General features: G+C 56.4%; 11 protein-coding genes across 12 annotated transcripts; 7 read left to right on the top strand and 4 right to left on the bottom strand.

Annotated features, from left to right (window-relative positions):
- Positions 1-19: 19 nt before the first annotated feature.
- On the top strand, positions 20-320 carry IUM83_06965 (mitochondrial protein; the record flags this gene model as incomplete). The annotated part of the gene is made up of 2 exons (XM_067931213.1): positions 20-134; positions 220-320. 2 exons carry the CDS (start codon positions 20-22, stop codon positions 318-320), a joined length of 216 nt encoding a protein of 71 aa, XP_067787208.1.
- Positions 321-472: 152 nt separating this feature from the next.
- Positions 473-1,629, bottom strand: IUM83_06964 (uncharacterized protein; the record flags this gene model as incomplete). The annotated part of the gene is made up of 3 exons (XM_067931212.1): positions 473-714; positions 789-1,380; positions 1,510-1,629. 3 exons carry the CDS (start codon positions 1,627-1,629, stop codon positions 473-475), a joined length of 954 nt encoding a protein of 317 aa, XP_067787255.1.
- Positions 1,630-1,825: 196 nt separating this feature from the next.
- Positions 1,826-3,448, top strand: IUM83_06963 (sorting nexin; the record flags this gene model as incomplete). Its single annotated transcript, XM_067931211.1, has 4 exons — positions 1,826-1,897; positions 1,963-2,093; positions 2,677-2,729; positions 2,796-3,448. 4 exons carry the CDS (start codon positions 1,826-1,828, stop codon positions 3,446-3,448), a joined length of 909 nt encoding a protein of 302 aa, XP_067787274.1.
- Positions 3,449-5,110: 1,662 nt separating this feature from the next.
- On the bottom strand, positions 5,111-8,532 carry IUM83_06962 (Geranylgeranyl transferase type-2 subunit beta; the record flags this gene model as incomplete). The annotated part of the gene is made up of 2 exons (XM_067931210.1): positions 5,111-5,221; positions 7,771-8,532. 2 exons carry the CDS (start codon positions 8,530-8,532, stop codon positions 5,111-5,113), a joined length of 873 nt encoding a protein of 290 aa, XP_067787209.1.
- Positions 8,533-8,711: 179 nt separating this feature from the next.
- On the bottom strand, positions 8,712-9,314 carry IUM83_06961 (NAD(P)H:quinone oxidoreductase, type IV; the record flags this gene model as incomplete). Its single annotated transcript, XM_067931209.1, has 1 exon — positions 8,712-9,314. The coding sequence occupies one exon, from the start codon at positions 9,312-9,314 to the stop codon at positions 8,712-8,714; it is 603 nt and encodes a 200-aa protein (XP_067787275.1).
- Positions 9,315-9,901: 587 nt separating this feature from the next.
- IUM83_06960 (NAD(P)H:quinone oxidoreductase, type IV) lies at positions 9,902-10,399 on the bottom strand (the record flags this gene model as incomplete). The annotated part of the gene is made up of 2 exons (XM_067931208.1): positions 9,902-9,979; positions 10,040-10,399. The coding sequence occupies 2 exons, from the start codon at positions 10,397-10,399 to the stop codon at positions 9,902-9,904; spliced, it is 438 nt and encodes a 145-aa protein (XP_067787210.1).
- A 1,017-nt stretch (positions 10,400-11,416) lies between these two features.
- On the top strand, positions 11,417-11,914 carry IUM83_06959 (NAD(P)H:quinone oxidoreductase, type IV; the record flags this gene model as incomplete). Its single annotated transcript, XM_067931207.1, has 2 exons — positions 11,417-11,776; positions 11,837-11,914. The coding sequence occupies 2 exons, from the start codon at positions 11,417-11,419 to the stop codon at positions 11,912-11,914; spliced, it is 438 nt and encodes a 145-aa protein (XP_067787083.1).
- A 583-nt stretch (positions 11,915-12,497) lies between these two features.
- On the top strand, positions 12,498-13,100 carry IUM83_06958 (NAD(P)H:quinone oxidoreductase, type IV; the record flags this gene model as incomplete). Of its 2 annotated transcripts, XM_067931206.1 has the most annotated exons (2): positions 12,498-12,783; positions 12,839-12,888. In XM_067931206.1, the coding sequence occupies 2 exons, from the start codon at positions 12,498-12,500 to the stop codon at positions 12,886-12,888; spliced, it is 336 nt and encodes a 111-aa protein (XP_067787082.1). The 2 variants fall into 2 exon arrangements, with proteins under 2 accessions (XP_067787082.1, XP_067787081.1); XM_067931205.1 differs by having other exon boundaries at positions 12,498-13,100.
- Positions 13,101-14,179: 1,079 nt separating this feature from the next.
- Positions 14,180-14,782, top strand: IUM83_06957 (NAD(P)H:quinone oxidoreductase, type IV; the record flags this gene model as incomplete). Its single annotated transcript, XM_067931204.1, has 1 exon — positions 14,180-14,782. The coding sequence occupies one exon, from the start codon at positions 14,180-14,182 to the stop codon at positions 14,780-14,782; it is 603 nt and encodes a 200-aa protein (XP_067787075.1).
- Positions 14,783-15,715: 933 nt separating this feature from the next.
- On the top strand, positions 15,716-16,318 carry IUM83_06956 (NAD(P)H:quinone oxidoreductase, type IV; the record flags this gene model as incomplete). Its single annotated transcript, XM_067931203.1, has 1 exon — positions 15,716-16,318. One exon carries the CDS (start codon positions 15,716-15,718, stop codon positions 16,316-16,318), a length of 603 nt encoding a protein of 200 aa, XP_067787074.1.
- Positions 16,319-16,916: 598 nt separating this feature from the next.
- Positions 16,917-17,117, top strand: IUM83_06955 (Annexin (Annexin) Family; the record flags this gene model as incomplete). Its single annotated transcript, XM_067931202.1, has 1 exon — positions 16,917-17,117. The coding sequence occupies one exon, from the start codon at positions 16,917-16,919 to the stop codon at positions 17,115-17,117; it is 201 nt and encodes a 66-aa protein (XP_067787077.1).
- Between the last annotated feature and the right edge of the window lie 8,770 nt (positions 17,118-25,887).

The following is a 25,887-nucleotide window of genomic DNA, read 5'->3' as shown; positions in this document are numbered from 1 at the left end:
CCAGACTCACCGACGGACCATGGCGCCGCAGCATCAGGCGACGGTGGCGCTGACGCCAATCCTCAAGAAGCTCGTGCCCGTCTGCTTCGTCACGGGCGCGGCCATGGAGCTCTTCATGGTCAAGACCGGCTTCTGTGCGTCGCGTCGCCTTCTATGTATTTGGCTGGCAAAAGACGATGGAAGAGCATGACAAACTGAATGTGTGCTCTTGCTTGACAGACGACATCGTGACTACGAACGAGGCGGAGCGTCGCCAGCTGCGCGACGAGGAGCGCCGGGAGTACTTGGAGGCCAGGGCTAGAGCTGCTCGTGGCGAGTGAGTGCGTGCATTGCGTGGGCTCGCAGCAGAGACTCATAGACGTCACGGATTCCTGTTTTGCTTTGCTTTGCTCTGCTTTCGAGCTGCTGCTCTCGTCCGTCACCACTGCTACAGCCAGCCTTCTCCGCTGTTGCTGCCATAGACCGCCACCTGCTAGGCTTTGCGCGCGACACGCTGCAGCACCAGCTCCAGCTTGGGCACGCGATAGCCGCCGCGGTCCTTGGGGCGGTTCAGCGTGTACCGCGTCGAGATTTTGGTGGTGATGGCGTTGTTCTGGATGCGCAGGATCTCGGCCGCCTGCACCGCCGTCGTGATGGCTGCCTCGGACGCCTGCAGTCGGACGGTCTCCTGCTTCTGCACCGTGAACTTGGAGTTGATGATGTTAGCGTAGAAGACTGCAGGCACACACCCCACCACGGTCGTTAGAGCTGTGATTCAAGGCCAGTACCAGGCCGTGGCTGCAGGTTACCTGCTGGTTTCCGTGTCGAGACCGTAACCAGGTCGTCTGTGTAGCGCGCGAGCCGCGGCCCGGCGAACACCTTCTCCAGCGGCTGCAGCTCCAGCTCCTTGATCAGCTGCTCAAAGACTTCCGGGGCTGCCGTCCAGTCCGCCACCTGGACGACGCCGCTCCGCGTCTCGCTGTCCTGCTTCGTCCAGGGCACGGAGCCGACGACGACGACGTGGCCGACGTCCTGCGCCGCGTCGGCCAGCGCGGCTGCGTCCGCCCCCACCGCCACCTTCACCTTGAGGTCGTCGTACAGCTCCTTCTTGCGCGCCGCCAGGTGCTCGGCGCTGTCCTCGTCGGCGAACACGAGCTTGTCGAAGACGCCCGAGAAGTGGCGGTCCAGCCACTCGCGCGTCTGCTTCTCCACGAAGCGCGGTCGGTCGGTGATGGCCAGCAGCGAGAAGTGCTTGCGCAGGGGCTTGAGCGCCTCCAGCGCGCCGGCCGCGGCCTCGAGCTGCTCGAAGTGCGCGGACTCGAAGAACTGGTGCGTCTTGCTCTCTGCGTCGTCGCCCCAGACGCTCGTCCAGCCCGGCGACGCGATCTCGTCCACGTCGATCTACAGCGCAGCAAGCAGCACGGCCTTAATAACTCTAAAGCCGCGAGGAATACGACTAAAAGCCGCGAGGTTTCAGCTGGAAAAGGTCAAAGATCGCAGTTGTTGCTCTTCCTTGTGCGGCTCTCTCACCTGCGCGCCGTGCTCCGCCTCGTGCCACGCCGCCGCGCAATGCAGCAGGTCGGTGAGCGCGAGGTCCACGTCCACCGCCAGCGTCACGCGCTCGCTGCTGCCGCGCCCGAAGTGCGCCATCCCTATCCACCTAGTTGCTAGTGCTGGAGCTGCTCGGTTGCCGCTCGCTCGACTGTACCGTAGTCGCTGGATCGGTCGCACTTTGAAGTTGAGGTGGACAAAAACACGCAAGGTACGGTACTCTGTGTTGGTTCTTTAAGTGCGCGCGCACTTAAGCGACCGCCTCATTCGCAGATCGATCGGCCGGCGGGCGACCATGGCGATGAACGTGAGCGCGCTCATCACGGGCTACGACACGGTGGGGGACCACACGGAGTTCATCGTGGAGGTGCGTGCGCAGCTCTTCGTCTCTGCTTCTGTGCGTGGGGCTAACGGCGCTCTGGCGGCGCGCAGATCTCGTGCAACGGCGGCCTGTGGCGCATCTCTCGACGCTTCAGCGACTTCGACCAGCTGCACTCGCGCCTGGTGCGGCGCTTCGGGGACCTCATCGAGGCGGCGCTGCCCGAGAAACAGTGGTTCGGCCGGTGCGTGGGCGGCTGTGGCTGTGGCTCTGTCTCGCGTGGAGTTCGGTGATGAGAGGGGCCCTCGGGTCTGTTGGGCGGAGGAGAAGACGGCGCGTCACGCGGGGCTGAGAGGAGGAGGAGAGCAGGGAGACCGCTGATAGGCTGGACGATGAGCTCTTGTTGGCCGCTCTGCCGCCTTGTTGAGCTCCCCGGTCTTCTGCTTCTGTTGGCGTCGGTGGCTCGAGGGGTCTCTGGTGTTGAAAAGGAAGAGGAGGAGGCTGCGGCCCGTGACTGTAAAAACCACTTGATCTTATCTGACAAGGGGGAGACACACCCGAGCTACGGGCGTTGACAAGGGGGGACTCGAGGTTGCAGTTCCGAGGCGACGAGGCTGGCGGCGGAGCTTTTTGTCTGGTTCCCAGCGGGCTTTCGAGCTCTTCTGTCTCTTTCTCGAGGCTCCGTTCCCTCCCCAGTGCTGTTGCCTGATCTGATTATTCCCCCAACGCGTTCAATGCTCTGAGAACTCGACAACGCTACTGTTGTGGTAGGAGAGTTGTTGTTGTTTGATCAAGTTGTGCTGACGCTTGTTGTGGGTTGCGTGCAGATTTGACCCCAACTTTTTGATCAAGCGCCAGGCGAGCTTGCAGGAGTACCTCGGTGCGTGGATGTGCTTTGATTCTCGAGCGTACCGTGGCTTTTGCTAACGTCGTCGAGCTGTTGTAGACGGACTACTGCAGGTCCCCGGTATTCTGGACGATGCGTCTTTGCAGCACTTCCTGGAGCTGGAGAAGCATTTGGATCTGCACAGCGAGCTGGGAATGGGCGGAGTGGGCAGCAACGGCCGATCCAGTGGTATGTGGTCCGGCAAGGGTGTACTGAGCGAGAATGACCGTCTAAGTGGAATCGTTGAGAGCGCGGCGCAAGCGTTCATCGACATCAGTGAGGTCCCTGAGCCGCTGGAAGCTGAGCAGGCCGTGCAGCGCAAGAACGAAATCGTGACGGCCTCGCAGAATCTTCTGAACGAGCAAAAGTTGGGGGAGCAGTTTACGGCTCAACTTACGACGCTCCGTCTCCCGCGTGTCCAAGCGCAGCCATCAAACGAGGAGCTGCTGTCGCGTCTGGACGCTGTCAATGAAGATGGCATGACGTACGAGCAGGAACAGGAGTATCTGTGGAGCATTATGGAGAACGCCGAGAGGTCGCTTCGTATGGAAATCACCCCACCGTCGGTCGACTTACTAGCCGTCATGACTGTGTCGACGACGCCAGAAGCGCCTGCTATCGGATCGAACGGCTCCCTGCCGAATGGAAACGGTGCGCTCGAGGCTGGATCACTCGATGACAGAAGCAGCATCGGCAACGGTTCATTCAGTTGAATTGGATAGCTGATAAAGCGAAGTCGCCCCCACCTCACGCACGATCGATTACCACTTCTTCATCGACAGAGTCGAAACGAGTTCGCAGTCGAGCGAGGTCTTTTTTTACCTAATGTAATGAACGAACTTACTCCTTTGGTGGCTGCGTTGGCTGTGTAAGCATGTCCTCATCTTCCTGTGCTTGGCGTGGGCTGGAACTTAATACCTCGCTGTAGTCTCGAAGCTTTTTGTCCAGCTGCTCTTGAAGTTCTTGGTGTTGGGATCGTCGTGTGCGTGATTCTGGAGTATCGTCGTGATTTATTAGAATCGTTTCATTGCTACTTGCTGCTTCCACTTGATTTACTTGTTGAGGCGCTGGTAAAACCAGAGTCTCTGTCAGGGCAGTGTTATCGACGATACTCCCGTACTGAAGCAGAAAATCATCATCTTCATTATACCCAGCATCTTCATTCTGCAAGTCCAGTTGAAAATTGTGCACAAGCTGCTCATTGCGCACCACTTGCAGTTGCGACGTGTTCTGGATGAGCTGCCGTCCAATGAGCTGCATCATTTGATCCAGTTCGGCCAGTTTGCGTCCGACGACGTGTTGGTGCTGCCTCAGTTTACGCTGCTCTCTGTCCTTGGCAGGCTCCAAATTTTTTAGCGCATTTGCAACTGTAAGCTGTATCTCTTCAGTGAATCGATGTTGCATTTTGTCAAGCTCTTGGTGCCCCCGATCCAGCACACGACGGTCAAGGTCCTCGACAGCCGCAGCAATATCAGCCACGGTCTGCTCGGCTTTTCTGTTTCCGGTTGCTACGATCTCGTCACGAAGCTCTTGTTGCTCGCCTCGAATCCTTTCCAATGATTCTTTCTGAGTTCGAAATTGGTAGTCGATTCGACCGTGCGCCTCGCTGCATTGCCGAGCTATATCTTCTCGATCGACTGCAATCGTCGCGCGAACTTGCTTCTCAACCTCCCCTTGGAAGTCATCCATCCGTTTCTGCTGGGCTTCGATAGCCTCGCAACAAAGCTTAATCTGAAGGTCTATTGGCTTCAGAACTTCTGTTTGCTGCTGAGTCCCTTGGTCTAGTGCGTTTTGAATGCTATGGCAGACACTCTGTTGAGTCTTAAGCGACCAGCTCTCCAATTCCGAGTGAAGAAGTGCTTCTTGAGCAGATTTAAAGCTCGAAATGGATGTTGATAGCGCAATTTCCAAACTCTGTTGTTGCTGCTTCAACCGCTCTTGTATTGCCAGAACTTCTTGATCAAATGCTTCCTTCTTGCACTACAGTTTGTCACAGGACACAGCAATTGAGCTTAATCAGCGAGTCAACACCTTCATTAGCTCCCTGAACTGACTTACTCGCTGACGTATTGCTTCTTGTAAAGCCCTGCCTTGTGATTGCATGGCCTCTGCATCTGCCTTTTGGTCGATCACTGACACGACGTGCCCCATTTCTTCTTCCAGTAGATCGAGACGACGCTCAACCTTGCCAATGCTAGTTTTGCAGACAGCACTGTCGTCCACCGCAGTGCTGTGGTTCTTTACGATATGATCATGGAGCTGGCACTCCAACTGTCGCAACCGTGCCTCAAGCTGCTGGTTCACTGTCTCCTCTTGATCACTAGTTTACATAATCTATCAGCATCAAAGTACCGACACGATAACGACTACGGCTCTTACGCTCGAAGTTGCTCGCTCATAGCGTTCAGGGTCTGCGCAATGGCCTCCAAGTGTTGCTGCTGGCGTTCCGAATCGTTTCTTCGAGCAATAGCAGCCTTTTCTAACTCCTGTAACATCACCACAAGCAACCTCATAAGCTCCAACTCCGTCACACAGTTGAACTCAAAGGCTTTACCGTGACACGAGTATCGACGCCAGCAAAAGTTCTCCACAAACTGCGAAACCCAAAGCGCAAAACCTCCTGCTCGCCGTCCCACATCACAGCTGATACTCAGGCCTTCCATCTAGCATGGCGCACTAATGCTGCAGTGTGTTCAACCTGAATATTCTCCCATGCTCCATCGCCCCGCTCCAACTCGGACAGCTCCGTCGGTGTAGCCATGTGTCCCTAAACTGAATAAATAGGCAGATCTTTTGAGCTAGACCACTTCAACTTCAACGTTCATTTTTGCCATTACGGCCACGTTGCGATCTATTCCTATTGTGAGCTCCACCAAGTGTAGAATGACTCCCACGAGACGAATCCAGTCTTCCACGGGTCTAGACTGCGTGCCACGGCTTGCAACTTTTTGGGAGGCATCGAGATTCCCAGCTGATTCGCGACTCCAGCAAATGCTGTGTATGTGACCTTGGCTTCTCGCTTGCTTTTGTTTTGCTTGTTGACGTTAGTGCCCACGGGACCACCTGCTGCCCTGAGGAATTCTCTCCAAGCTGCGTCTTGGCGCATCTCCTGAGTGAGCTGCTGCAGTACCGCAAACATGAGTTTGTGGCTAACTCGATTGGCGCAGTAGCGCTCGTGAAGTTTAAACCTCTGCTCCTTTTCCAGCGCTAAATACTGCGCCATGATGATACCCGGAGGCACCGCTTCTTCTTCGGGTGTAGGCGCTGTCACAGGCGGAATCGCGATTTGTTGTGCCACTGCATGCGCTGCATTGGTCATTACAAGAGTCTCGCAGGCATTTTCAGCACTAGCTTGATGATCACTGCTACTGGATTCATTGGAGGAGGACGCGCTAGCGACTCCATTCTGACAGCTACCAGTAGCCCCGCCATTTACTGGACGAGTCCGTCGACGAAAGCTAGCAGGTTGTTGCCTCACACGAGGATTAAGGTTCCCCGAATAAAAATCTGCTCGAGCAGTTTGAGGTCTTCGTGCTGAGAAGACTTTAGTGGCAGCACACCCATACACATGTGCTCGTTCGCGTACGATATGCATCTCAGTAGCCGTTCTGGCAGATAAGGGTCTTCTTGGGCAGGATAACTGGCGTTCTCGCGTAGGAGTAGATGGGGGCTGAGGAAGAGCTCCTGTCGATAATTTACTGTGCTGCATCTGAATCATCGCATATTGACTTTGCTCTAGTCTTGCTGCAGCATCCCGTTGCTCGTGTAGCTGCTGCATATATTCTTCTTGTCGTTGAATCTCAGCTTCTAAACGATTCTGCTTCCACCACTGTGCACGTTGGTGCCGTTCTTGCCTCGAATCACTCAAAAGCTGCCACCGACGCTCTCGACGCCGTAGGCGATCTTGGGCTTTCATTTGCCTATCGCGTTTTACGCGTTCAAATTCTTGCTGCCGCTGAACAATAAGTTGTGCAGCCTTCTTTCGGTTTTCTGCAGCCCTATGATGGGCCTTACACCGAGCTACCCGCTTCTCCTCCAGTTGTTGCCGTGTCAGTTCGTCAAGGTCACTTGGTGACTGCTGTAACCTACGAAATAATTTGCGGTTCTCCTCCAGCTCAAGTTCTTCTGCTTCGCTCAAACGGGTTTTCGTAGTGAGCTGGTCGATGCAGGACGGAACCTCGAATGTTTCTTCAATAATGACACTCGGTCGATTTGTGATCAATGGCAGTTGCTGTCGTAGCTGGTTCAGGTCTCGAAAGCTGTGAAATATGCGGTGATTTGGAGGCATCGTGGCGAGAGCATTCTTGCGAGCTGCCAGCACAGAAGCATTTGCGCCTTCATGAACAGAATGGTGTCTCCTCTCGTTTTGGTGGTACATGTGTGCTTCGTCCCTATCAGATTTTGAGTCTGAACTTTGACGCCACTTGCTAAGAAATACACTCCAACCTACCGGGTGAATTTCCGCCAGTTCAAGCCGAAGCAAATGCTCCCATGGGCGATCCGAATTTTCATCCTTCAAGCTGGGCCCGGTATTGCTCGCCACAATGGGAGAGGTAGTGCTGCCATCCATTTTTCCGCGAGAAACCTCAAGCCGGCTAACGTAGCCACAGGATAAACTTCGTAAGGTTTCTTTGAGTTCTTCAGGGAGGTCTGGGCGATTCAACACTGTGCCTACTAGAGCAGGCTCCCATACATACGATTTGACCTGATCCTTTCGGCCTTCAGTGCCGAATGACAACTTCTGAAAAGCTAAGTCGATTGTCCTGTATGCATCTGCACCGAAACGTTTGAGCATCTCGTCGGCATTCATATCGGTGCAGCACCAAACCAACAATTCATTCCATGTTACGGTGCGCTCTGGTGATACATCCAACCATTGAAAAAGTTTCGCTTGTTGCAACCGTTTCACGACAAATGCCTCGTCATTATTATCGGTCGCGCGCTTGAGTATCCCCTGGAGAGCAGTTTTCAGTGCAGTAGCATTTGCTTCTTTTGCTGGCGCTCGAAACGCGACTTGCTGGAATGCTGCGTGGACTTGCTGAAGTCGCGAAAGCTCAGCTTCCGTTCGAATCGAGGACAGAATTTCCTGCAGAAAGTAGTCATCTTGTTCTGGGAACTGCATTTGTCTAGGCACGAGGTAAAACCCCACGAGATTCTCGTTCGGATCGGGGACGTCGAGCATGTCCGTTGCGTCAGACGAATCATTCACAAGCGCCTGAAACCAACACAGCGGTAGAAATTCGTGACAGCCACCAGCATAATATCGTCCTATCCTTGTGTACGCCGATGCGTAGTTGTCTTTAATCATGTTTGAGACGAATTCAGTCAAGCCGATGGGGGTCGTGAACAGCCCTCGCTCCTCGCAGTGAGCCTCGTACCGATCTCGTAGCGATTGCGGGATGAAGAAGGCGTGCACCCAGCCAACGGTGACACCAATCATCTCTTCGTCGCCACCAACCTGACTTCGTATGATCAATTGTTGGTTGGTCAGGTTCTCATACGCCATGAGGCACAAGACCCGTGCGGCTGCAATGCGCAACGTCCGATCCGTCGAGCGCAGGTCGTCGAACAGAACGTTCAGCAGCGAGGACCCCGCAAAGCGTGGCACGGTGCCGCTCCGAGGCCCTCCAAAGAGCTGCCCCACTTGCTTCTGGGTCTCTTTGGACTCGCTGCATTTTTCCGACAGCGTCGAGTACGTGTGCAGTCGAAGACGCGCATCGTCACTCGTCAGGCTTCGACGGACCCGGTCCTGCCACGTCAGCGCCGCCGCCTCCATCGCTTCCACCAGCTCGTCCATTGAGCTTCTGCTGCATCAATCACCAAGGACAAGAAACATACACAAGCGAAAAATAGACGGTGGATGCCATCACGTTGGCTTTAGTCTATCGCGGCACTTTTATTAAGCTTTCATTCCCATCCGAATTAGAATATACTGTAGCTAAGACCGGACGAGCAACAGACTCCATGATCGTACACTTACGCCGCCAGCTTCTTGGTCACCTCGGCAAACGACTTGCCCTGCGTGGTGACCACCGTCAGCTCCAGCTTGGACGGCTGGCGAGAGCCGTCGCCGTTGGCCAGCGTGCCGGCACCCCACGGCGAGCCGCCGTGGATCTCGTCCATGTTGAAGAGCTCCGGCGCGCGGTAGCCCAGCGGCACGAAGGTGAGACCCTGGTGCGCCAGGAACGTCAGCGCCGTGAACGCCGTGGTCTCCTGGCCGCCGCCCTGCGTGCCCGTGCTGAAGAAGATGCCGGCCGGCTTGCCCACCAGAGCGCCGGCAGCCCACAGGCCACCGGCCGAGTCGAAGAAGGCCTTGACCTGCGACGGCAGTGAGCCGAAGCGCGTGGGGAAGCCGAACAGGATGCCGTCCGCCTCCTTGAGCACGTCCACCGTGGCGATCGGGTGGTCCTTCTTGGGCGGCGCGTGGATCTGGGTCAGGACCTCCTCGGGCAGCGTCTCGGCCACCTGGTAGATCTCGGCGGTCACGCCGTCCACGGACTCGACGCCCTCCTTGGCCGACTCGGCGAGCTTGGCGATGTGGCCGTAGGTGGAGTAGTAGATGATGGCAATCTTGGCCATGGTGGTTGAGGTGGGTTGGGTTGGGGCTGGAGCTTGGACTTGGGCGAGGCAAGGCAGATTCAGGAATGAGCAGGAAAGGAGGTGCAGGAGGTGAAGGAGCAGGGAGCGGGGTCAAGGAGGGCGGCACCCTTGGGCTCCTTGGGCCTTGAAGTACGTCATTCCCATCGTCACTGAAAACGGCCACGTTGAAGCTAAAACCTGTTCGAATTGGTGTGACTGCACAAGTGATAGCAGTACGAACACGATATGATGACTTTCAAGCGACAATGAAGCCTGTGAGAACAGGTACCCCGTCTTGGACGATGTCAGTTCGAACGGGAATCTGATTAGCCAATCCAGCGATCCGGTGTGACGTGGCACCGAAGTTCACTTGACGCCTCGCCATTGGCCAGCTTGCGCTGATTAGGGACCTGAGAGCAGCACTGCCAGCAGGGCATTGCCCAAGTGCTGCTGGGCTGTAGACGCCTGCAACGACGAGTTTTGAGGAACTGGAGGGAGGGGGGGGGGGGTAAAAGAATGGTGCGCTGCAGTACAGACGTTTATTCCAGTGAGTTCAAGACACTCCTACGTCTATTGGTCTTGCGCGCCTACGCCGACAGCTTCTTGGCGACCTCGGCGAACGACTTGCCCTGCGTCGTCGCGATGGCCTTCTCCAGCGCCGACATCTGGCGAGAGCCGTCTTTGCCAGCAATGGAGCCGGCACCCTACGGAGAGCCGCCGTGCACCTCGTCCATGTTGAACATCTCCGGAGCACGGAAGCCCAGCGGCACGAACGTCATGCCCTGGTGCGCCAGGAACGTCACCGCCGTGAACGCCGTGGTCTCCTGACCTGCCGCTATCGTGCCGGTGCTGAAGAAGAACCCAGCGGGTTTGCCGACCAGCGCCCCCTTCGCCCACAGACCGCCGCACGAGTCGAACAGAGCCTTCACCTGAGCGGGTAGCGCGCCGAAGCGAGTCGGGAAGCCGAAGAGGATGGCATCCGCCTCCCTGAGCGTCTCAGGAGTGGCCACGGGGTAGTCCGTCTTGGGCGGCGCGTGTATCTTGGTCAGGATTTCCTCCGACAGGGTCTCGGCAACCTGATACATCGTGGCCTTGACCCAGGCACGGACTCGACACCGACCTTGACGGACTCGGCCAGGGTGGCAATGTGGCGGTAGGTGGAGTAGTAGATGATGGCGACGTTGGTCATGGTGATTGGTTGCTGTGTTTGCTGTTCTTGATGTGCTCGGAGCGAGGACAAATTGAAAGTGAATCGTCGCTAGTGAACTAGCCGCGGAGATGGAGGAGGAAGCTTGGCTTTGGCTGATGTAAGAAGGTGAATCGCGGCCCATGCGTTACGGCACGCTCTCGACTTTTATCCCGTGAATACGCTTGACAAGCACGCTGTCAATCGAGCTCAACGTTAGAATTACGACGTAAGGCATTCGTGGCGATTGCGGTACGCAGTTTCATCATCTTTGAATACAAAGATGGTGAACACGGGCAGCTCAACAGCGTTTTCCTGCTATATGATGATGAAAACTATTTACTAAGTACTACATGTAAGCTTAGTAGCAAATATTTTAACGGCTATGAAAGATGCATGGCCGTACACCAGTGAACTTGGTAACCCCTGCTTGAGCCAGCAATGACTTTAGGTGATTAAATCGGACGATTTCTTGATTGTATTCTGCAACAAACACGATTGGCAGGTGGGTCGAGCTGCCGCTGTTCACCATCAATGTATACAAAGATGATGAAACTGCGTACCGCAATCGCCACGAATGCCTTACGTCGTAACTCTAACGTTGAGCTCGATTGACAGCGTGCTTGTCAAGCGTATTCACGGGATAAAAGTCGAGAGCGTGCCGTAACGCATGGGCCGCGATTCACCTTCTTACATCAGCCAAAGCCAAGCTTCCTCCTCCATCTCCGCGGCTAGTTCACTAGCGACGATTCACTTTCAATTTGTCCTCGCTCCGAGCACATCAAGAACAGCAAACACAGCAACCAATCACCATGACCAACGTCGCCATCATCTACTACTCCACCTACCGCCACATTGCCACCCTGGCCGAGTCCGTCAAGGTCGGTGTCGAGTCCGTGCCTGGGTCAAGGCCACGATGTATCAGGTTGCCGAGACCCTGTCGGAGGAAATCCTGACCAAGATACACGCGCCGCCCAAGACGGACTACCCCGTGGCCACTCCTGAGACGCTCAGGGAGGCGGATGCCATCCTCTTCGGCTTCCCGACTCGCTTCGGCGCGCTACCCGCTCAGGTGAAGGCTCTGTTCGACTCGTGCGGCGGTCTGTGGGCGAAGGGGGCGCTGGTCGGCAAACCCGCTGGGTTCTTCTTCAGCACCGGCACGATAGCGGCAGGTCAGGAGACCACGGCGTTCACGGCGGTGACGTTCCTGGCGCACCAGGGCATGACGTTCGTGCCGCTGGGCTTCCGTGCTCCGGAGATGTTCAACATGGACGAGGTGCACGGCGGCTCTCCGTAGGGTGCCGGCTCCATTGCTGGCAAAGACGGCTCTCGCCAGATGTCGGCGCTGGAGAAGGCCATCGCGACGACGCAGGGCAAGTCGTTCGCCGAGGTCGCCAAGAAGCTGTCGGCGTAGGCGCGCAAGACCAATAGACGTAGGAGTGTCTTGAACTCACTGGAATAAACGTCTGTACTGCAGCGCACCATTCTTTACCCCCCCCCTCCCTCCAGTTCCTCAAAACTCGTCGTTGCAGGCGTCTACAGCCCAGCAGCACTTGGGCAATGCCCTGCTGGCAGTGCTGCTCTCAGGTCCCTAATCAGCGCAAGCTGGCCAATGGCGAGGCGTCAAGTGAACTTCGGTGCCACGTCACACCGGATCGCTGGATTGGCTAATCAGATTCCCGTTCGAACTGACATCGTCCAAGACGGGGTACCTGTTCTCACAGGCTTCATTGTCGCTTGAAAGTCATCATATCGTGTTCGTACTGCTATCACTTGTGCAGTCACACCAATTCGAACAGGTTTTAGCTTCAACATGGCCGTTTTCAGTGACGATGGGAATGACGTACTTCAAGGCCCAAGGAGCCCAAGGGTGCCGCCCTCCTTGACCCCGCTCCCTGCTCCTTCACCTCCTGCACCTCCTTTCCTGCTCATTCCTGAATCTGCCTTGCCTCGCCCAAGTCCAAGCTCCAGCCCCAACCCAACCCACCTCAACCACCATGGCCAAGATTGCCATCATCTACTACTCCACCTACGGCCACATCGCCAAGCTCGCCGAGTCGGCCAAGGAGGGCGTCGAGTCCGTGGACGGCGTGACCGCCGAGATCTACCAGGTGGCCGAGACGCTGCCCGAGGAGGTCCTGACCCAGATCCACGCGCCGCCCAAGAAGGACCACCCGATCGCCACGGTGGACGTGCTCAAGGAGGCGGACGGCATCCTGTTCGGCTTCCCCACGCGCTTCGGCTCACTGCCGTCGCAGGTCAAGGCCTTCTTCGACTCGGCCGGTGGCCTGTGGGCTGCCGGCGCTCTGGTGGGCAAGCCGGCCGGCATCTTCTTCAGCACGGGCACGCAGGGCGGCGGCCAGGAGACCACGGCGTTCACGGCGCTGACGTTCCTGGCGCACCAGGGTCTCACCTTCGTGCCGCTGGGCTACCGCGCGCCGGAGCTCTTCAACATGGATGAGATCCACGGCGGCTCGCCGTGGGGTGCCGGCACGCTGGCCAACGGCGACGGCTCTCGCCAGCCGTCCAAGCTGGAGCTGACGGTGGCCACCACGCAGGGCAAGTCGTTTGCCGAGGTGACCAAGAAGCTGGCGGCGTAAGTGTACATGCTCCCAGTTGAGATCGACGACAGTTGAGTGTATTGGCCTTCTCGCTGGATCACGGCTGTAATATAATATCTCAAAGAGTTGTATCTTGAATTCTGTTTGTGCTCGCATTGGTGCCCACAATGGTTTGGTAGTGAGCTACGTGTCGAGGGCTTCGTTGGTGAGCATGCGTAACATCCAACTCCTGCACCGGACGCCCAGCACTGTACCTTCCACATCTGCTGCCCATAACGCAACCCGAGGTGAGCACCGATGTAGTTTTCTTCGCACCAAACTCGTTCAACGTATCTAGGGCGAGACGTTCGCAACCTTGAGGCCCACCCACAAGCTTCCACAGCTGAGCTTTACGACGACCTATGAGCGGCGCATAACTTGCTTGGGGCGATTGGAGCTCTAGTGCTGCATGCCAGACCGAAACACCGTGCGCCGCCCTGCAGCGCGCGGCTCCGTGTGTTTGGCGGTATTAAGCGCCGGTACTTGACCGATTGATCGAGCGAGGAGTCGTGCCGAAAGTCGTGAAAGTCTTTGAAGCCTCGCAGACCGTTCGTCACCGATGCCAGGGGGCTGCTCGCCGGTCGCCACTGGTGTGCCGATGCAGGTGTTGCAGCGTTCCGCCGTCGCACTTCAACCATGGTTGTCTACGTCAGAGGCTAACGTCGTAATCAGCGCGATCCAGCCAATCAGAGCGCGTGGTGGACCCAGAAACGTCCACGTCACGCGGCCCATCCCTGGATTGCGCTATCATGGTTGACCCAAGCAGAACAGAGAGTTGGCCGCGATCCTGATTTGAGGTGGCCCACTCCACCGCTTCAGCGGGTGCCGCCGTTCTGGTACAGGACGCGCCGCTTCGTGAGCATAACGCGGCCGACACCCTATCTTACCTCAAGCAGCCCGGCCCTGCCTGATGACGTCCTCCCTCCCAGCTGGCTGCGGCTCGCTCAGCACGGCACTTTGATCCGTGGGCTCCCTCCTCCTCCTTTTCGCCCGCGGCCGGAGTTGCATCCGCTCTCATTCCTGAATCTTCTCTCTCCGACGCAAGTCTCCGACAGAACCCAGTCACCCACGCAGTCACCATGGCCAAGATCGCGATCGTCTACTACTCGTGCTACAACCACATCTCGACGATGGCCGAGACCGTCAAGGAGGGCGTCGAGTCCGTGGACGGCGTGACCGCCGAGATCTACCAGGTGGCGGAGACGCTGCCCGAGGAGCTGCTGACGGCCATCCACGCCGCCCCCAAGAAGGACTACCCGATCGCCACGGTGGACGTGCTCAAGGAGGCGGACGGCATCCTGTTCGGCTTCCCCACGCGCTTCGGCTCGCTGCCGTCGCAGATGAAGGCGTTCTTCGACTCGTGCGGCGGACTGTGGGCTGCCGGCGCTCTGGTGGGCAAGCCGGCCGGCATCTTCTTCAGCACGGGCACGCAGGGCGGCGGCCAGGAGACCACGGCGTTCACGGCTCTGACGTTCCTGGCGCACCAGGGCATGACGTACGTCCCCCTGGGCTACCGCGCTCCGGAGCTGGCCAACATGGAGGAGATCCACGGCGGCTCGGCCTGGGGTGCCGGCACGCTGGCCAACGGCGACGGCTCTCGCCAGCCGTCCAAGCTGGAGCTGACGGTGGCCACCACGCAGGGCAAGTCGTTCGCTGAGATCGCCAAGAAGCTGGCTGCCTAAGCACGTATTGTATCATAAGCGCACTCGCAGCTAGTGTCTACAAGTGCCAGCCAGGACTAGAGATGTGTAGGCTTCGTAGCGGTTGCTGCACAATTGGGACCCGCGCAACTTTGCATTCTGGAACACACAATATAGTTTGCGTTTGCTGCTTGTACTTCATTGTCGTTTGTGCTTGGTTCTGTTTGTTGCGTACTGCCGCGTTGTTTACTACTACCCGTACTAGTAGTACGAAGTTATGTCTGGAGTGCGTACCTTCCTCAATCGCTGAACGAGCCGTAGGATGAAATGCTGGCGCTGCCTTTTGGCCTAAGCTACACGAAGTTGTTCAGTGAATCTGCAGGTACTACCACTGGCGTGGATATACTACTAGTAGCGGCGACTGCAGCCTAGCCTGCAAGCTGAAGTTTGGCGCGCTGCCACTGGTGAGGTCACTTTCGACGATTTCACGAACAGATTAGAGAGAGAAGACGCTTGTCTAAAGTTTATTCCTCCGTTTTTCTCTTTCCTGCCTCCACTACGAAACGCCAGTCCTCGCAAACAAGTTATTCCGTCGTTTATATGCCGAGTTGGAACATACTAGTAGTTAACCTACGCGTCATACACCGTGGTGGCTCATAATCGACCTACTGAGCGTTGGCTGGCGCAGTCATGCCGCCGATGCACAAGCGAGCTGCCACGTCGGAGCTTGCCTTCGGATACACAATCATCAAGTGCCCTAACCGCGGACTCGTTATCAGGCCTATGGACCTCTTGCATCGTGTCACAAGTGCGAAACCTCAGGATGCTCGAAATGTGAGCAACGCGCACTCATAACGTGGTGTCCACAATGTGAGTCCGTGCGAGCCCCGCTAGATAATCGAGTGCATTGACCCAGCTCACTATTCAATTGTCCTCGCTTCGAGCACATCAAGAACCGCAAACAAGACAAGCACCATGACCAACGTCGCCATCATCTACTACTCCACCTACGGCCACATTGCCACCCTCGCCGAGTCCGTCAAGGCCGGTGTGGAGTCCGTGCCCGGGGTGACCGCCACGGTGTACCAGGTCGCCGAGACCCTGTCGGAGGAGATCCTGACCAAGATGCACGCGCCGCCCAAGAAGGACTACCCCGTGGCCTCGGCCGAGACGCTCAAGGAGGCGGACGCCATTCTCTTCGGCTTCCCGACGCGTTTCGGCGCGTTCCCCGCTCAAGTGAAGGCTCTGTTTGACTCGTGCGGTGGTCTGTGGGCGAAGGGAGCGCTGGTCGGCAAGCCGGCTGGCATCTTCTTCAGCACGGGCACGCTCGGCGGTGGTCAGGAGACCACATCGTTCACGGCGGTGACGTTCCTGGCTCACCAGGGCATGACGTTCGTGCCGCTTGGTTTCCGTGCTCCGGAGATGTTCAACGTGGAGGAAGTGCACGGCGGCTCCCCGTGGGGCGCAGGCGCGATTGCTGGCGGTGATGGTTCTCGTCAGGTGTCGAAGCTGGAGAAGGCCATTGCAACGACGCAGGGCAAGTCGTTCGCCGAGATTGCCAAGAAGCTTTCAGCTTAGGTCAGCACCGCTCGTACGACGGTCCGCTTCACTGCGCCATTCGATCTTTACCGAGAGAAGTAACTGAAGCTTCGCTCACGATACGCGGACAGAATCCTGCAGCGCTCAGACCCGTTAAATAGCCCAGCTACCTGATAACACGCCAAATACAACTTGTGTTCTCCGCAATCATTGCCCATCGGTTCTCTGCATTATACACGTGACCTAACTTTTGGTTCCCAGTGCTTTAAGGAGGGGTATGCTATAAGCTTCGACGGGCTAGCGCACTCATCACGTGCTGCGAGCTCCGTGCGAGGTGAAATTCGAGCTCTTGACGCATCTCCCGTGCAACCCCTGCACGCACCCCCTAGCAACCACCGCTGTTTTATCGCGCAGAATGTCTCCGAAGGAGACTGACAATAGCATGCATGCTTTTCGCACATGTACCTGCGCCGGACAGAGCAGTGCGGTGGTTGGGCGCCGGTTAGATACTTGTCAAGCCCATTTCGGCTGGAAGAGCAAAAGCAATTACACTCGCCGTGTACGTACCGTACTTGATAACGTGCTTCATATTCAGTGTTTAAGCAATCATGGGGGATGGGCACTGACGCGGCGACTTATGCTGCCTCGTTGCGGGGGCTTCGGCACGGACGAAAACGGGCTGAGCGCGGCGCTCGTGCGCTGCCACCTGGTGAAGCACGACACCCGACCCGCGTACAAGAAGGCGCATGGCAAGGAGCTGCGCGACCGCATCCAGGGCGAGGTTACCAGCGACTACGGCAAGCTCATGCTCGCTGTTTTCGATTCCCCGACACACTAGGCACAAGCAGTGCAAGAGCATTTCAACTAGATAGCCGCCACAACACGTTGCGCATCGTCAGATTTAACTCGCTTCACGTGCTGTGGTAGACGTGCTGCTTCTGAAGAAAACTCCAATCCACTAGGTTATAATAGTTAGTGTTACGATGCTGTCGTACAGAGATTTACAAACCAAAGCCGAGTTGACCACACCTGGCTGCTAGTGTTCGCTCAAACACTGGCATATAGCAACAATATAGGTAAATTTATCCTAAAGGAATATGTTGATGGGGTAAATTTATTTCTCATCAATCTACTAGGCTAATGGCATCTCTAGGCAATACTGACGTTCGCTCCCGGCAAATGGAGCTCATAGTTTGATTTGTTGACACATGTAAGAACGACCAAGGAGTTGGATCACCCTGGAGTGCTCTCGTCTCTCATCACACTTAACGATGGTTCCATCCAGGTCGATGGTGGCGCCGTCGCTGTCGCTGCCGCTCTCGCTCTGATTCCTAGTCACCTTTGTCTTCAACTTGGACAGCAGTGACGAGCTACTGATGCTGGTAGTCGCAGGCACCATGAACAACAGCAGAAAGAGTAGCACAAGCTTGACCACGCTACGGATAGTGGCGGCCACAGCGAGGTCTGCGAAGTTGGTCTTGGAGATCTGCAGGTAGCTGCACAGCTACGAACCGCCGTAGGAGGCCACGGACCAGGAGAAGATGTAGATGGACATGAGCAGCGCGAACTTGGTGCCCTCGATGCCAGGCGGACAGATTTTGGCACAGACGGCATACGCTTGAGGTGTGCATCAGTATAATCAAGGACGCGTTTTTCTCGGCTGTGTTCCCAGCGTCGTGGCATACGCTCGACAAGTCACAGGACGAGATGCAGCAGAATCCGGCAGCAGGGCGGCACCACCACCACTAGGAGATGCACTAAATGGATGCTAGTATTCCGTGTCCGCTCGTAGAACATCGATCTTCTTTCTTTGCTGAATAAGATCAGGATAATTAAAACTAAATCGCAGTCAATTTCGCAGCTTTCTTGCCAGATCTAGGCGATGTACTCTTCCGTCCTCTCATGACTCTCAAACACCTGATCCCCAGGCTGGTTACCTTTTAAGGAAAAGTGTTGCAAGTCGCGTTGGAAGTGTCGCAGAAGTCCGAGCAGCAATCGCTGCTATCACTTCGCGCTCGGGGGCCTGCGGGCCACGGCCTGCTACATCTGCACGGAGGGCGTGGGCTCCGTCAAGCAGTGCTCGGAATATACCATATAGTATTGAATATGCCTGCAGCAAAAGAACGTAATAGCTAACACAATAACACCACAAGCAATAGTTAATCATTGTCAAATACAAAATGTATTGCCAGATCAAAGGATAATTTGATCTAGCGGGCACGGCAGCTCTACATTTGCTGGTACAGATCGCGTTTACAGTCTACATGTCTCAGTACCTGCTGTAACGGGGTTACACGTACAAGTGGCTGCAAGCCACTTGTGAATTTAACAGATAGGTTATCTGTTAAACGTTTTGGATACTTCCTCACATTGGTGTAAGACACACAGATGGATACATTGAAGTGGACCACCACAGTGAGTGGTCCACACATACCCAAAAGATCCTATTGGTAGAAAGCAGCATCTTTCTACCAATCAGAGACATGCATATTAGCGGGGCTTGTCGAACTCGACACAGCCATAGCGGCTCGACGCATCGTCGACCCGCTGTCGAAGGTCGCGTTCGCGATGTCCTGCCTTGGCGGACGCGCAAGGAGTTGGGCGTATGGACGCCGACTCTCCGATCCTACGTGCTTCAGCACGTACGAAGTGTTCAAAGAGGAGCTCAAACAAGCGTTTGAGCCCCCGCAAAACGAGTTCCGGTCGAGGGCGGAGTTCCTCGACCTTCAGCAGGGTAAGCATGACGTCCATGCTTACGCGCAGCGCGCACGATATTTGGTATCAAATATCGTGACTAACCCGATTGACGAGGCGACCAAGGTCGTCACGTTCATGAAGGGGCTTAGAGATGGGCCTGTGAAGACCTATCTCTTCCGAGAGTACCCGAGTACTCTCGAAGCTGCAATCACTCTTGCCATGCAAGAAGAGTTTAGCCTGCGGCAGGCTAAACTCCATGTAAACGTACCGAGGCCGCAACCGCGCCCGGTAGTGATGACGGGAGGTCCGGAGCCAATGGACCTCTCGAACGCAACAACTGCTGGTTACCAGCAGCAGGGAGGTAACGCGCGATGCTTCCGTTGCGGAAGGATCGGTCACTTTGCACGGGAGTGCACAGCTCCCATGCCCCCTGGAGGTGGCCGTCGTGGCGATGCTAGGCATCGCCGCGGACCAACAAAAAACGCGAACATCCAGTAGGCGCGGGGCGCCCTACTGGTAATGCAGTCGCGCGTGCCGACATCGGGCACGCGACACTGAGGACTGCAGCCCCCAGTGAGACCAGCTCTCACTGCAAGAAACAAGATGACAGGCCGAACCTAGTCATCTTGAAGGTTTTCTCGAAGAGAGCGAGTGACTCTCTTCGAGCATTGGTAGACTCAGGCGCGTCGAACAACTTTGTTCGACTACGACGCCTGCCGAGACTTGACTTCGAGGAGGTAGATACACCTCGAAGTCTTCTGGAGGTACGACTGGCAACAGGTGCCATCGTAAAAACCGAGAAGCGCGTCGTGAACGTGCGCTTCTCGTACAAACAACAAGTGTTTGTCGAACACTTTATCGTCCTGGACCTGGACGATAAGTTCGACGTTGTTATGGGAATGCCGTGGCTTGCACGGCATGATCCGGTGATAGACTGGAAGAAGCGCACGCTCGTGCGCTTCGGACGCGACAGCGGAACAGAGAGCGATGGCCCTGTTACCGCAGCGCGCGCACCTGCTGGTGCGCGCGGCTCACCAGTCGAGACAGCGCTTTATGCTGCTGTCCCGGAGTGCCCAAGAAGTGCGCGAGGGCGCGCACAAGTGAGACCCACGTCGGCAATGCTGCCGACGTCGGAAGAAAAAGATATGTTGGTTCCGGGAACCAACACCCACGTTCAAGCGTGTAAGGGACAGTCCCTGACCCGAAGCGGTCAGGTCGACAACGACGCGTCGGCTCCGGGAGCCGACGCACCCTCAGTCATGAGGGGCTCCGCCAATGAATGGCGTCGAGGTGACGAAGGCGTGTCAACTCCGGGAGTTGACGCTGCAAACAGTGCGGACGGTTGCAAACGTACCGCACTGACGCAATTACATGCTGTCGTGCAGCCGGGCTGCACGACGAAGCGCCATGCGATCAAGCCGGGCTTGATATCGCGCGCCCGCAGACAGGGTCTGCCGGCGAAGGGACACATTACCGTGCAGCCGGGCTGCACGAAGGAAAATGCGGTCAAGCCGGGCTTGATACCGCGCGCCCGCGGACAGGGTCCGCCGGCGAACGACTGTCCACGGCCGGGCCTGGACAAGAAGAACAACTGTGCGGAGCCGGGCTCCGCACAACAAGAAGACGGCGCAAGCGGAAAACGCTGCGCAAGTCTCGGTCCGGGACCGAGACGCAACAAGAGCAGTCTGCTGGGCAGACTGCGGCGGTGACGCCGAATGTCAAGACGCTAAGCGTCTTGACGCGCACCGATACTGGATTCCAGTATCGTGACATGGAACTCGCTAGTCCTCCGACGACGGCGTCGGAGTTGACTTCGCTTCCAGCCATGAGCTGGAAGCGATTCACACGCGACTTGCACGATGGACGCATCGAGCAGAGTCTGCGTTCTTCTCGGACAGCGAAAGAACGGAGAGCGAGAGCGAAGAGCTGAGGCAGCTCTTCATGGGAAGTACCACTGAGAGTGAAGACACTCTCAGTGCGAAGACGAAGCGAGAGCGCTTCGAGGAACAAGGTTGGGACTCGCTGAAGTCGAGTCCCTATTACGAATTGTTGAGGGAGTACAAAGACGTACTCCCGGAAGAGATTCCTGCGGAGCTTCCGCAGGATAAGGGCATTCAGCACGAGATTGATCTCGTGCCGGGCACGAAGTACTGTGTCACACGGCAGTGGCCACTGCCGCGAGAACAAGTAAAAGCAATCGACGACTTCTTTGAAAGTCGTCGCAAAGCAGGACAAGTGCGGGAATCAAAGTCCCCGCACAGTGCTCCGACGTTCTGTGTCAAAAAGCCACAGGGCGGATGGCGCATCGTTCATGCCTACAACAAGCTGAACGATGCGACGGTACCGGCGCAGACGCCGATACCGCGAAAAGATGTTATCATCGATTCGATGGCCGGGAGCACCGTTTACAGTGCTCTCGACTTGCGAGATGGATTCTACCAAATCCTAATGCGTGAGAGGGATATCCCTCTCACGGCAGTGAGCACGCCAAGCGGCATGCTCTGGGAATGGCTAGTAATGCCACAGGGGCTTAAGAACGCCCCTGCGACTTTCAACAGGTGCGTGACGCACTTGTTGCGCTCGGTGCGCGACTTCGCACCGAGCTACTTCGATGATGTGTTCATCCACAGCCGGGCTGTGGACGGGAAGACCGACGTAGAGATGCACAGGGTGCATCTCCGGAAGCTACTTGAGCTTATGCGAAAGCATAAGCTCTATGCGAACCTGAAGAAGTGTTCTTCGGGGCGAGCGAAATACCCGTCCTCGGGTGTCTCGTAGGGAAGAATGGTGTTCGCCCTGACCCAGAAAAGGTCAGAGTGATTAACGAATGGCCAACGCCTTCAAGTGTCAAGGAACTGAGGCAGTTCCTTGGCTTGGCCACGTACTTGTGCAAGTACGTGGAGGACTATGCGGGCAAGATCCGCCCGCTGTCACAGCTTCTTAAGAAAGAAGCTGTGTGGAATTGGACACCCGATTGCCAGAAGGCATTCGATGCAGTCAAGCGGGGCTTGACTGAGGCGCCGATCTTGGCAGTGGCCGACCAAGATCGCCCATTTCACGTAGTGTGTGACGCATCCGATTTCGCGATCGGATGCGCGTTAATGCAGCACGATCACGAGGGCCGTGATCGTGTCGTCTACTACCAATCGCGTCAGCTGAAGCCAGCTGAGCGCAACTATCCGGTGCATGACAAGGAACACCTTGCCATGAAATATGCACTCGAAAAGTTCCGAGTGTATCTACTTGGAAGCAGACCATTTGTGGTCTACATCGACCATGCATCACTGCGAACCGCAGTGAAGTCGCCACACATATCACAAAGAATGACGAGATGGCTCTCATTCTTTGCGGAGTATAACTTCCGGGTCGAATACAAACCCGGAAGATTGAATGTAGTGGCCGACGCGTTATCACGTCGGCCGGACTACGCAGAAGCTGCTGACGTCAATGCCATTGACGCCATACGATCGAGCAAACCCACATCATCTCTGTTAGATGATGTGAAGGCCGCGTACGCGCACGACGCGGACGCGAAGCTCTTGCTGGCCTATGGCACAGCGCCTTCTGACAAGTCCCGTCAGAAGTTGCCCAAGCACCTTCGAGCGCGTGCACACCGCTTTCGTGTGCACGAAGGACTGCTACTTTACAACGCAGTCGACGACAACGCGGATCGCGTTGTCGTGCCAAATGACCATGACCTGCGACTCAGGATCATGTACGAGTATCACGATGCCCCGACTGCGGGACATCTCGGACGTGAGAAGACATACGTCCTTCTCACGCGCGACTTCTACTGGCACCACCAGTATAAGTGGGTGCGCAAGTACATCCGTGCTTGCGAGGTATGCTAACGCGTAAAGCCTGCGCCATTCGCGCAGGCTCCACTGTAATCACTACCGACTCCGTCGGAGTGTTGGAAGTCCATGTCTTTGGACTTCATCTTTGGTCTTCCCCGGACAGCGGAGGGAACACCGGTGTTGTGGTCTTTGTAGACCGTTTCAGCAAGATGGTACATCTTGCTGCGGTGCCAGCAGAGGTGACCGCGAAGCAGACGGCCCGTCTGCTCGTCGACATGGTGTTCAAACACCATGGCATGCCGTCCGACATCGTGTCGGACAGAGACCCGCGCTTCACAGCGCACCTGTGGCAAGAAGTGTTTACACTTCTTGGGAGCCAGCTTTCCATGTCGACTGCGGATCATCCGCAGACGGACGGTCAAACCGAGCGCGTGAATCGCGTGCTCGTCGATATGTTGAAGAGCTACGCTCACTCGTTCCAATACTGGAGCGAGTGCTTATCGATGGCAGAGTTTGCCATCAATAACTCAGTGCATGCCTCGACAGGGCATACACCGTTCTACGTGAATGCCATGCGGCATCCACGTCTATCGAGTTTACTCGGAGTGATGGCTCCCACTTTAAGTGGGGGAGGATCTACGACTGCAATACAGCAGCCGCAGAAAACCGCTGACACTTGCACAGTGTCAGCTGCAACAATGGACAAACCACATGAGTCTGCGCAGGGCGCAGACTCCCCCAACAACATGGCCAACGACCACGGGTCTGCGCAGGGCGCAGACACCGCAAAGAACCACGCAGAGGCCGGGCCTCTAGCGGAGAGCGAGCTGAATGACTTCAGCTCGGATGCAATCAGTTTCATCACCAAAAGACAAGCCGTGATTCGGTTTGTCCAAGACACAATAGCAGCTTCTGTTGATCAACAGAAGCTGAACGCAGACAATGCGGGCAGAGGCAACACAAATGAATTTAAAGTTGGTTCATTAGTTTTGTTAGCTACACAAAACCTGCCTAGACATGCAGTTTCGGATTTCGGAGCAAGCAAGCTTGCTCCGCGCTTCATCGGGCCGTTCACTGTGTTGGCACGGCACGGCAACGCATACACGCTAAACATACCGTCTAGCATGCGCCTCCATCCGACCTTTTACGTCGGACGGCTGAAGCCATACCGGCAGCACGAGCCATCTAGCTCGGCTGACCCGAAGCCTCGGCAGGAGCCGAGGCAGAAGCGGAGGACTTGGCCTCGGCGACGAGCAGCCTCTCCTCCAGCGCGCGGACGCGCTGGAGCAACCCCTTCATCTGGGTCCCCAGCTCGACCTGGATATTCGAGGCGGTCTGCGAGACCGCCGCGACTTGGGCCTTCTGGTTCGCCAGCTCCTGCTTCAGGGCGGCGAACTCAGCGCCCTGCAGACGCTCCACGACGGTCACCCGGTCGTGGAGAGGCGCATACTGATCAGCCCGGGGCTGATCATACCCGGGGCGTGTTCCCACCCCCGCCACCGCCGATCCGTGACGCCCGCGGCTCAACCCGCTGGATTGTTGAGCGGATTGTTGACCATAGTATCCCGAAAACGAACCCTCAAGGGGCTCGTTTTCGTATTCGTTGGAGAGGATTTCCTCCCCATCGAGATACATAGGAGCCGCGGAACGTCTTGCTGGAGGACGTTCCGGAAATGGTGAGGGCGTACGAAGAGCAGTACGCGCTGGCGCAGCGGAAGTAACACGAGCGCTGCGATCATCGCTAGCGCCCGAACCCTCACGTGCTAAGAACTTAGCACGGTGCTCTTGAGACTCTCGGGCACACGGAACGACGTGTACCCGTTCAGGTCGCGGTCGCTCAAGCGGACCGCGCCTGGAAAGCACTTCGTGCACTGAAAGCCCTCGGGCACAGCGCACGGCACATTTGCCTCCTCAGCAGCAACATGAAGTTGCTCCAGCTTTCCACGCTTCGAGTACGTCTCGAAGCGATCACGCGCTTGCTTAATCCGATCACGGTAAGCACTCGGCCTCTTGTTGAAGTTCTCAACAAAGGCGTTCCAGCTTTGACAAAGTGCCTGCCATTCGGGCACTTTGCTGCGAGAAGAGGTCTTCTTGCTTTGAAACCATCGGAGCTCATGAAAGAGTCCGATGTAGTATCGCGCCTTTGATGCGTTTCCGCATCAAAGTGCAGCTCGGCAGCCACAGCGCCATCTTTGATGGCGCTGCATACGTACAGCGGCACCTCATTCGGAGGTACCGAGTTCCCAAACCGGTCCGCGATCTCGGACGCGGACGGCATCCATGGATCGCGCGCTGCAGGCGCAGCGCGCGGAGAGCCTTGAGCTTTAACATCACGCGCTGCAGCAGCAGCGCGCGGAGTACTGAGAGCCCCAGCTGAAGCGAGTGGGGTATCACTCTCAGTACGCGAACGCTTCGAACTCGAAGCGTCCGATTCGTCCCCCTTCACGCGGGCGAACGTTCTTGGCGTGAGGGTCGAGCGATTCGCTCGACACTGAGTCTTTACGCTTTGAGGGCGAGTCCTCCTCGCCCTCCATGTCTTCATCGTCGTCGTCGAAGTCGACGACGTCACCGTACTTCGCCTTCTGGCGTTCGAGTAGTCGTCGATGGAGAGATGACTCCCCATCGACTTTGCGGACTTCTTCTGAGGCGCGCTCATCGTTGAATGAGCGCGGATTTCTTCTCCAAACGCGGAGAATTGACGAATGGTCAATTCCAAAGATTGACGTGCGGGGACCCCGCGCGTCTAACCTTAAGGGGGGGATGGTGTAACGGGGTTACACGTACAAGTGGCTGCAAGCCACTTGTGAATTTAACAGATAGGTTATCTGTTAAACGTTTTGGATACTTCCTCACATTGGTGTAAGACACACCGATGGATACATTGAAGTGGACCACCACAGTGAGTGGTCCACACATACCCAAAAGATCCTATTGGTAGAAAGCAGCATCTTTCTACCAATCAGAGACATGCATATTAGCGGGGCTCTGACAGCCAGCCGCTGCCAACCCTTTCATAGATGATAAACAGTTTTAGCAGCTTTTAGAGGAAGATCAATTTACAAACAATACAGTTCTCATTTTACCTAATCTAAGTCACTTGGAATCCTTTCTTAC

This window comes from Phytophthora cinnamomi, assembly GCF_018691715.1.
Source record: "Phytophthora cinnamomi strain GKB4 chromosome Unknown Contig62, whole genome shotgun sequence".
NCBI lineage: Eukaryota > Oomycota > Peronosporomycetes > Peronosporales > Peronosporaceae > Phytophthora > Phytophthora cinnamomi.
This window is presented reverse-complemented; position numbering and strand designations above follow the sequence as displayed.